At 37.9% G+C, this 11553-nt stretch overlaps 1 protein-coding gene across 2 annotated transcripts in view; it reads right to left on the bottom strand.

Moving 5' to 3' along the window:
* Positions 1 to 306: 306 nt before the first annotated feature.
* TES (testin LIM domain protein) overlaps positions 307 to 11553 on the bottom strand; it is a 43874-nt gene continuing 32627 nt past the window's right edge. For both annotated transcript variants that reach the window (XM_038004454.2, XM_038004455.2), the window contains 4 exons: positions 3345 to 3597; positions 2109 to 2444; positions 937 to 1152; positions 307 to 597 (listed from right to left, as the gene is read on the bottom strand). In XM_038004454.2, the coding sequence (XP_037860382.1) occupies positions 394 to 597; positions 937 to 1152; positions 2109 to 2444; positions 3345 to 3597 (1009 nt within the window). In that variant the 3' untranslated portion in view covers positions 307 to 393. The remainder of the gene's footprint in view (positions 598 to 936; positions 1153 to 2108; positions 2445 to 3344; positions 3598 to 11553) is intronic.

Below are 11553 nucleotides of genomic sequence, written 5' to 3'. Positions count from 1 at the left end.
GGTATCTTACAATCTCCAGGTAGCAAAAACAAAATTCCAGTGGGTGGTCCAGTAACACGAACAGAAAGCATCATATTCAAATAGAGCTAAAGAATATCAACAGCCCCTAGACACCGTTATTGAAATGGAATCTGATTGCTAACCATGAGAATAAAACAATCTCATTCCCATTAAGAATTTTTTAAGTGAGGATTTTATTACTAAGCAGTACCTATAATTGATACTATAAACTTCACAAGTAGAAATCTTGAGGTGGCTCATAGTCAATGCCTGTACTGTTTTTGAACTGCCTTGATTTTAACACCCTGTGGTAGATAATTTGCTTTCTACTTAGGAGGAGTGCTTTCTGTTTCCCATTTGTAAGAGGCTTTAAGAAAAGTAAAAACTCAAGTCCTAAAGCAGGCTGAGGCAAAACCATCTCCTTAGAACACTTCTCACCACAGCGTGATTCTTCACATAGCAGGGCTTGCACACGGGCTTGTCATTGACCATCACGTATATTTCCCCAGCTAGAATGCTATCACAGTCAAAGCAGCAGAAGTGTTTCAGGTGCCAATTCTGGTTTTCTGCCTGGGTATACTCATTGCTGAATATCAGCTAGGAAGAAGATAAAAATAAAGATTTTTTTTTAATATAATAATTTACATCTGTAACAACATACTTTCTCAGGGTCTAAAGTTTGAAAATGATAACCTAAAGCTTGAACTTATGCTATCATTTAATTTAGTCTAAATCAATCTTTTGTATTTCTAGTCTTTCATTTGTTAACCCAATTAACACAGACAGAATGAATGATATCAAAAGTTAATTTTTTAAAACTTCTGTGGACATAAACAGAGCAATTGCTGTTTGGTTAAGTCTTGTTGCCTTCTAGGTAACGGGACCGTATGAGGGTCTAAGAGGGCACCAGCATGCAGGTGGTCCCATAGAACGTACCTCGTCACAGCCAGCACATCGGGGTTTCTCGCTGTCACAGTAATGTCTGCCACAATATAGCTTCTCATTCTTCCAAAAATAAATCATGTCAACCAGGAGTTCATGGCAGGTGCTGCAGACAAAACAAGCTGGGTGCCACAGTTTATCATAGCCAGCCCTTTCGGCATAAATGGCGGGGTCGCCTTCTTTCATACTCAGTTTGCAGCAATAGCAGGACTGAAAGGGAAGCCATCCAGAACAACCTAGTCATTAGAAGACTGCCATTTCTTATCATTGGCTTCAGTAGAAATTCAGAGAAACAACTTTGAAGAGACATAATTTCTACTGAAATTACAAATTTGTCGACGTAGATAACAACATATTAATACTTCTGTAGATAATAACATATTAATACTTCTGCAAAATGGAATCTCAGCTTTCTCCAGGCTACTCAAATCTACTTCATTCATGCTGTGTGTAACAGGGCATTATTTCCTGAATTAAGGTCACTTATGGAAAAAGGAAAATAGTAATTTTCAGCTCAATTTTAAGCAGATTCTCTAAAACGATCACCTCAGGGCTTATTAGTGCTCTTTTTTCAGTACTAAGCCTTATTGGTTGGTGTGCTAACTGGAGCTATGAGGAATATATTACAGCAGGTTTAGTTCTTATGTCTGTTCATCTGTGTCCTAATTGCCTCCTACCTTCAAGTCATTAGCAAAATACTTCAATTTCTCCCTTTAGAAGAGACTTAAAAAAGAGCTTCACTATATATCCACAAAAATTAAATTTAAGTTTGAATTTTAGGCATGTTTTCACAAGCAAAACTGAATTAACCTAAGCATATATTCTTATTTATGAGCAGAGATAAGCAATTAATACCAAGAGCATGTTTAGAAACAGACTATAGAATAATACACTGTCCTTGATCAGCATGCCAATACCAACTACTGTCTGTATATAAAACTCACAATTATCCTTGATAATAAATGCATAGAAAATTTGGCTTTAGATAGAAGTTTCAAACATGATGACCCTCTGTGGGAAGTCTAAAGTGAATCTTAATTCTGTTTATTCCCCATACCTATTCCCTTTTGGAAACTCAGAGGAATAGTCCCCAAAAAAGTTCAAAGAAAGGGAAAAAACTTTGTAAAGTATACAAATCGGGCCAGCAGTGTGACCACTCTACTTACATACTGAGTTCTTTTGTGCTCAGCAGACTTGTCCTCCATGGCCCCCACTGCTGCTGGGGTGCTTCTGTCCCCTCCAGGAATGTTCATTTGTTTCGGGCCTTGGGCATCCATCTCACAGGGAAGTTTGACATCTCCTACTCCCAGAGCTTCGCTCTTATATTTCTTTACAAACTGCTCCATTTCCTTCACCTCTCTGGGAGACAACTCATGGCACTTTGAAGGGTCCTGGTCATGTGCAGGGAGCTGCTTTGCCAGCTGCTTCTTCCGGTACTGTGCCCCCTCTGAGCCTGCTACTGGCTGCTTTTCCTTGGGTAGCATCTGCATGTACTGCCTGGCCTGAACCACAAGGAAGGAGGCCAATGTTAACTGGGATTAGCCATTAGGCAGTGTGATGTTTTAGAACACACATCAGAAGCAAGTTACTTAAGAAAGAAGTGGGTTCTATCCAACAGTAGCAACTCACCCTCACAGTATATTAAGAAGTTAAAACTCAAAAACGGTACACGAAATAGATTTAGTTGGGTAAAAAGTAACACTTTTTCTCCATGAAATTACATATTTTTTCAGTTTAGAAGATCTGGCTTACTACTGTTTACTTAAGCTAAATAAACAAATGTACAGTTGAAAGAACACACAAACTTTTAGGCAGACATGTTTGGAATGGTCTACAGGACCAGGAACATTTTTATCACATAAAAAATGACATTGCAAAATTCACTTTAATGATTTAACTGACTTTAAAAGACTTCCAAATGTTTCATTTAGTTGTTATAATAGTGGAAGGCGCTTGATATAAAACTGTGATCTTTTTGGTCTTATATAGTATTAATAAAGAAAATAAAATGAAGAAAAAACACAGAAAGATAATGTTGAGTATTTTTTTTTTTAGTTCTAAACTATGACAAAAATTCTCTTTATCATCTTAAAAGAAATCCTCTCAAGAGTAAGCTAGAAGAGTTACTAGATTAATATAAAACATGATTTCCATCTAATTATTAAGAATGTTAGACCATTCCCTCAAAAAGGTAAACATATCTAGGGAGTTGGAAAAATTTTATGAAGTATTTAGTCTGACATTCAAAAGACTAGAAAAGGAATCAGAAGTCAAAGTAATGAGAACCCCGGAAGAATAATAGATCGGGGATGTGTGAAGTTGATTAGGTCACCAAAGAAACTGCCCCAAATAAATGCTTCAGGAACTTCAATAAAGGAACTCTCTGTCCCCATATTATTTACCAATGCCTGATTCTGGACAGGAGGTGCCCACTCATAGGTAACTGTATTGATGGAGACATTCTTCTTGGCAGCAACTGGATTGGTCAATATCATAACATTGCGTTTATACATGGGAATTCCATCTGACTTTAGTTTTGCAATCAGGGTGGTATACTTGGTGTCTTCAAAAAGTTTTCCCACTTTTCGATCCTCTTCATTGCTCAAGAGGACATCATGTTCTTCTTGGCCACACTTGCAGTTACGACATATTTTTCTATAATTTTGAAAATAAGTAGAAAATGATTAATCATACTTAATCGATATTTATGTTGATACATTTACAGTTCATAAAATACTTTTAGGCATATTCTATATCATAGTATGCAAAGGCAAGTTCTTTTTTACAAGGGAGAATAAGTATCCATAAAGTTGCAAGAAGGAAACAAAACACAACTTTGCTTGATAAGGCTTTTAAGAGCTTGGTTGTAAAAATTGACAAGAAGGACCCAATTAAACTGAAGAGCTTCTACAAAGCAAAAGAAACTGGCAACAGGACAGACAGACAACCTACAGAATGGAAGAAAATATTTGCAAACCCTACATCAAATAAAGGTCTAACATTCAGAATTTATAAGGAACAATTCAACAAGCAAAAGGCAACCCCATTAAAAAAATGGGAAAAGGACATGAACAGACACTTCTCAAAAGAAGATATACATATGGCCAACAAATATATGAAAATATGCTCAATATCACTAACATTAAGGAATGCAAATCAAAACCATGATGAGATGCCATCTCCCATCAATCAGAACAGCTATTACTAAAAAGTCAAAAAATAACAGATGTTGTGGAAAAAACGGAATGCTTATACACTGTTGGTGAGAATGTAAATTAGTTCAGCCACTGTGGAAACCAGTTTGGAGATTTCTCAAAGAATTTAGAACTACCATTCAACCCAGCAATCCCAAAGGAAAATGCATTGTTCTTCCAAAAAGACAATGCACTCGTATGTTTATCACAGTAGTATTCACAATAGGAAAGACATAGTGGAATCAACCTAGATGCCCATCAATGGTAGACTGGATAAAGAAAATGTGTAACATATTCACCATGGAATACTATGCAGCCATAAAAAAGAATGAAATCATGTCCTTTGAAGCAAAATGAATGCAGCTGGAAGCCATTATCTTAAGTGAATTAATACAGGAACAGAAAACCAAATACTACATATTCTCACTTATAAGTGGGAGCTAAATATTGAGTACACATGGACACAAAGATGGGACTAATAGACATTGGGGACTATTAGAGTGAGGAAGGTGAGAGGGAGCAATGTTTGAAAAGCTAACTCTCAGGTACTATGGTCACTACCTGGGTGATGGGATCACTTGTACCCCAAACCTCAGTAACATGCAATTTACCCATGTAAAATACCTGTACTGCACATGTACATTCTGAATCTAAAATGGAAGTTGGAAAAAAAGAGGAAAGCAGCAGAATTATCAGTCACTAATAATGTATTTTTGGAAATTACTGAATTAAGTTTTGTGATTTTGATGGTACTATAACGTTTCAACTGAATTTTCAAAGTAAGTGTTTTAACAAATTCAGTATGTTTTGTCAACCAAACGTGCATCTGCATTTCTGATATGATCAGGAGAAGCAATTATTCATTTGATTTTTATCAAAACCAACCAAGATTTTTTCAATTAATTCACTGAAAGAAGTGGTGATGGCCCCAATAAGAGACATCTTCAATTGTACCATTAAAAAAAAATAAAAGACTGCGATTAAAAAGTACACACTTAAAGGTACATGTCTGAGTGTAACGCCATCTGATATTCCTTATGCTGTCACCAAATAGTAAATAAATAATAAAGAAAAAGAAATGAATTAAATAAAACCACAAAAATTATATGCGTTTCCTTATTTTATTTAAGCAACAGGCTTTGTATTTTATTGCATGTTAACATTTTATAGCCATTATCCAAGGTTTCGTGTTTGTTTTTTTTTTAGTGAGAGATAGGGAAACTTTTCCCATCAAAGACTACAACCTTTCTCATTTTTTTCTCAATTTCTTTTGCCCTCCATTTCCTTCCCTTTTGTTTTCGTTTCTCTTTCCTTCCCTTATTTTATTTCTTCAAACACTTATTGCCACCTACCATGTGCTCTCTGCCATCATGGTGTTTTTTTATAGTTCAAGGACAATGTTCTCTTTTTCACTCCGGTTTGGCACACAGACATTCATTCATTCATGCAACATACATGAGTGCCCATGTGCCAAGCAATGTACTTCACACTAGGACATAGTGCTACAAAAAAAAAAAACAAAAAAGGTCCTAGTCTCTGACTTGTAGAACTTACTGTCTGGTGGGAGACAGACATTAAATAATCACGCACACACACACTATTTCATTCGTGATAGGAAAGTCAAGTATAGGGTCCCTTGAGAGGGTGTAATTTTGACTTCAAACTAGTGAAGAAGGGACTCCATAAGAAGGTGACATTTAGGTTGAGATCTGGATGATATATGAAACATAGGTGTAAACTCTGTATGTGGGTGCTATCTGGGAAGGAGAAAAGGAAGGAAAAGAAAAGTCTCTAGTGTCTGGGTATAAAGAGGAATACCTGCAGTGGTCCTGAATTAGGAAAGAAATTGTCCCCTTAGGTGTCATAACCAGGGGAGGCTGGTATGACTGTAGGAAGATGAGTCAGTGGGAGGGGGGTGGCAAGGCTGGAGGGACAGGCATGAAGTCATGCAGGGGCTCATAGAACACATGAAGGAATTTGGGCTTCATCATAAGAGCAATCAGGAGGCAGCAAAGGCTTTTTGGTAATGGAATAAAATGATCGGATCTGTAATTTTAAACATCACAATATCTGCCATGTGGTAAATGGATTAGGAGTGAAACATAACTGGAAATAGGGAGACAAGTTAACATGTTAATTATGCATCCAGTTTGCAATGGCACGGTTCTAAGTAACAGGATACTGCCACTACTTCACAAATGGAATTTATATCTTGGAGCGTTATTGTTGTGGTCCAGATAAAATATTCTGTGGCTTAGATTAGAGTATTCAACAGTAGAGATGAAAAGAAAGGAGGAAATCTGAGGTCTCCTCGAACAAAAACCTGACTAAACTTTGTGATTTGGATATAGTGATGGTAAAGGGAAGGCTCAGTGATATGGTTTGGCTGTGACCCCACCCAAATCTCATCTTGAATCGTAGTTCCCATAATTCCCATGTGTCATGGGAGGGATGTGGTAGGAGGTAATTGAATCATGAGGGCTGTTACCCTCATGCTATTCTCATGATAGTGAGTGAGTTTTCACAAGATCTGATGGTTTTATAAGGGACTTTTCCCCCTTTTGCTCGGCACTTCTCCTTCCTGCCACAATGTGAAGAATGTGTTTGCTTCCCGTTCAGTCATGTTTGTAAGTTTCCTGAGGCCTCCCAGCCATGCTGAACTGTGAGTCAATTAAATCTCTTTCCTTTATAAATTACCCAGTCTCAGGTATGTCTTTATTAGCAGCATGAGAATGGACTAATATAGTAAATTGGTACTGTAAAGAGTGGGGTGCTGCTATAGGGATACCTGAAAATGTGGAAGCGATTTTGGAACTGGGTAACAGGCAGAGGTTAGAAAAGTCTGGAGGGCTAACAAGACAGGTTGATGTGAGAAAGTTTGGAAATTCCTAGAAACTTGGAGGGTTCAGAAGACAGGAAGATGTGGGAAAGTTTGGAACTTCCTAGAGACTTGTTGAATGACTTTTACCAAAATACTGAAGAAGACAATGAAGTCCAGGCTGAGGTGGTCTCAGATGGAGATGAGGAACTTGCTGGGAACTGGTATAAAGGCCACTCTGGCTATTCAAAGAGGCTGGTGGTATTTTGCCCCTGCCCTAGAATCTGTAGGCAGGGGCAAAACTTTGAACTTGAGAGAGGTGATTTAGGGTATCTGGTAGGAGAAATTTTTAAGCAGCAAAGCATTCAAGAGGTGATGGAGGATAAAAGTTTGAAAAATTTGCAGCCTGACAATGCGATACAAAAGAAAAAGCCATTTTCTGGGGGGGAATTCAAACTCGTTGCAGAAATTTCCATAAGTAACAAGGTGCCCAGATGTTAATCACCAAGACAATGGAGAAAATGTCTCCAGGGCCTGTCAGAGAGCTTCACAGCAGCCCCTCCCATCACAGGCCTGGAGGCCTAGGAGGGAAAAATGCTTTCATGGCCCAGGCCCAGGGCCCCCTTGCTCTGTGCAGCCTTGGGACATGCTGCCCTGCATCCCAGCTTCTTCAGCTCCAGTGGTGGCTAAAAGGGGCCAAGGTATAGCTTGGGCCATTGCTTCAGACGGTGCAAGCCCCAAGCCTTGGCAGCTTCCATAAGGTATTGGTCCTGTAGGTATGCAGAAGACATGTTTGGGAACCTCTGCCTAGATTTCAGAGGATGTATGAAAATGCCTGGATGTCCAGGCAGAAGTTTGTTGCAGGGGCAGAGTCCTCATGGAGAACCTCTGCTAGGGTAGTGTGGAAGGGAAATGTGGGGTCAGAGTGCCCACACAGCATCCTCACAAGGGCGCTGCCTTGTAGAGCTATAAGAAGAGGGTTACCATCCTCTAGACCCCAGAATGGTAGATCCAAGGATAGCCGCAGACACTCAACACCAGCCTGTGAAAGCAGCTGGGAGTGGGACTATACCCTGCAAAGCCACAAGGATGGAGCTGCCCAAGGTCATGGGGAGCCCACCTTTTTTGCATTAGCACGCCCTGGATGTGAGACATGAAGTCAAAGGAGATCATTTTGGAACTTTAAGGTTTAATGACTGCCCTATTGGATTTCTGACTCATGGGGCCTATAGCCCCTTTGTTTTGGCCAGTTTCTCCCATTTGGAATGGCATATTTACCCAATGCCTGTACCCTCATTGTATCTAGGAAGTAACTAACTTGCTTTTGATTTTACTGGCTTACAGGCAGAAGGGACTTGCCTTGTCTCAGATAAGACTTTGGACTTGGACTTTTGAGTTAATGATGGAATGAGTTAAGACTTTGGGAGACTGTTGGAAGGGCATGATTATCTTTTGAAATGTGAGGACATCAGAGTTGGGAGGGGCCAGGGGCAGAATGATATGGTTTGGCTGTGTCCCCACCCAAATCTCATCTTGAATTGTATTTCCAATAATCCCACGTGTTGTGGGAGGGACATAGTGGGAGGTAACTGAATCATGGGAGCTATTACCCTCATACTCTTCTTGTGATGGTGAGTGAGTTCTCATGAGATCTGATGGTTTTATAAGGGGCTTTTCTCCATTTTCCTAGGCACTTCGTGCTGCCACGATGTGAAGAAGGATGTGTTTGCTTCCCCTTTTGCCATGATTGTAAGATTCCTGAGGCCTTCCTAGCCATGCTGAACTGTGAGTCAATTAAACCTCTTTCCTTTATAAGTTACCCAGTCCTGGGTATCTTTATTAGCAGTGTGACAGCAGACTAATACACTTAGTCCCTCGAAAAATAAAACCAAGTTTCTGAGATGAGTAAATTAGTAGAAGGAATATAATATATTAAGACAGTTTATTCAAAAGATGAACAGTTTTGCAGTATGGAGTGGGGAAGGCCGATGGAAGCCTCCAAAATGAAACCACTGATAAATCTGATATGCCTGTGAGACAAGGTAACAATATCACAGAGTGCAGGATATATAACTCTCAGGTTAAACACTGTAGCCTGGTAGGAAATATAAATTTGGTGGTCAGAGAACAATATAATGACTATGAGTTAAAGAGATCATCTGTGCCTCTTGGCGAAAGTGTCGAGGGAAAAAGTAAGGACTCAAGAAAGAGTCTAGCAGAGGAAAAGAAGCTGGAAAAGGTGACAGAGAAAAACAGAGTAGTAGGGAGTGGTGTTAAAAATTTAAGCTGGAACTAATATACAAGGCAACGACAGCATAAAATTAAGATTGGCGATCTGAGTGTTTTAAAACGCATTCTAAAGATACTTACATTGTTCAGTCTATATAAACATGGATTAACTAGATAGTTAGGTTAAGTATGCATGTTGAAATAACTAGATAACTAAATAAAAAATTTTTACTTTAAAACACTCAAATTAGAAAAAAGGAAAAAATAAAGTACTAAGTGTTCAATTCAGGAAGTTAGGAAAAAGGCATAATAAGTCTGAAGTAAAAGGAAGGAAAAGAAAGAGAATAGAAAAAACTAGTAAAGGGAAATAGAAACAATTCTAGAAAGTTTCTGCAGGGTGGGGCACGGGGGGAACAAACCCAGACACTCAGCATAGATCATACTTACTGCATTAGTTTTAAGATGTGAAGCAAGAAAGCAACCTTGCTATCACCAATTCTAATCATATTGTTCTGAAGGTACTAATCAGACCAGTGTGAAAAAAAGTTACAAGAATTCATCAGAAAGAAAAAAACTAAACTGTTGCTATTCATAGATGTTATGGATGATCACAGAGAAATGCAATGTATTAATTAGCATTAAGAAGAGTTTAATAAGTTTTCTAAATTTAAAATTAAAATAAGTCATGGAATTTCTCTACATCAGAAACAGAAAAAACAACAACTAAAAACCCAAATGAATCTCATTGCCAAATAATACATTATTAATTATAGATTTTAGGTTGTTACATTCTGAATGTTCTTAAAATACTTTTCAGTATGCAAACTGAAAATATTACATTTGACTTGTATATTCCGAGAGATACAGAGAGAGAGAAAGAGAGAGAGAGAGACTGGTGGTGAAGAGGCAAATTGCTTTCCTTGTGCACGCTAGTCAGAAATCTTTATTTGGTAAGAATTTGTTGAAGAACTTGCATATTCTACTTCAGCTATAAAAGAATCTTTCTAACATCTGGTTATCTCATACTCCCATCTAGTGGAAAGCAGCAAGTTATCCTACTACAGTATGTTCTTTACTTTTATTCTTTGGTTAACAACAATGTAATTATACTATCACACTGCTTTTGGATCAAGTTTAAAATTATATCTTCCTGAGGGGGGAAAAAGGTGAAGTGGGAATTTAGTTCTTAATATAGCTAAATAGATCCTTCTATGGCTGTGAGCTACAGCGTGCATCCCAGTAATTAGCAAAGTGATGTCTTAAAGGATCAAGGCTGTATAATAAATACTGGACTTTGGAAATTTTTACAATCTAAGTTCTACACCAGTACAACATGAATACCACAAAATAAGAATGGTCAGATTTTAGAATCTGAAAGATAAATAGTAAAAGATACAAGTGAAATAAAGCCTGAAGGTTTCTGAAGCATGAATAAACTATGGTGAGCTGTTACTTGGTGAGGCCGAGACGGGCGGATCACGAGGTCAGGAGATTGAGACCATCCTGGCTAACACGTTGAAACCCCGTCTCTACTAAAAATACAAAAAAAAAAAAAAAAAAAGTTGTATTTACTATGAAAGTGTTAAATATAAAGAGTTAAATTCACTAATTATAGTAGAACCAGCTCTGTATTTTTTAAAATTATTATTTGTCTTGACAATTAGAAGAAATCACAATCTCAGGAAGCCTCTGCTTTTCTACCAATGCCTTAACCACCCAATATACCTTTATTAATAAGTAAGTAAAATCACGTTAAAACAACATACCAATAGCAGTAGTGGTAAGAAAGAAGAAATACCTAAGAAGTCATACTGTGCCATATAATTAACAGTTTCCTAAGTAGGGAAAACCTATGATTGATTCATTATAATTTTAAAAATCATGACTACATTAAAAGCCTCATCTGCATCCTCACTCTAATGTGGTGAATTGTGGTGACAGAGTCCTTGGTAAGAATGTGACCCAAGAACGGTGGGATGGTTCTTCAACTAGAGCTGTCATCACTGAAACAGCTGGGATGACCACATCCCTTCCAGTTGCCTTACACTGGAGCTCCATTTCTACAAGGAAAAGAGCCAGCTACAAACCACTCTGCAAGAAAGCATACTATAAAATCAGCACCAGGTGCCAGGAGCTATCTATTGTGGAAATCTGTGCTATTACCACTTACCTACTTTTAGGTTTTAAAATCTTTTTCTTAGAGTTCTAATCTACAGTGTTTTATATTTGAATCTCCCACATTTAAACTAAAACATTTTACTTTTAGAAATACCTATAAAAACTTTTAGAGTCATTTGGAAGCAATCCAACAGATTAATTAAAAGAAAAACCTTGTTGTGGAATTGGAGAAGAAAAGGATGCCACTGTGAT

Source organism: Chlorocebus sabaeus, chromosome 21 (assembly GCF_047675955.1).
Source record: "Chlorocebus sabaeus isolate Y175 chromosome 21, mChlSab1.0.hap1, whole genome shotgun sequence".
NCBI classification, from domain to species: Eukaryota; Metazoa; Chordata; class Mammalia; order Primates; family Cercopithecidae; genus Chlorocebus; species Chlorocebus sabaeus.
This window is presented reverse-complemented; position numbering and strand designations above follow the sequence as displayed.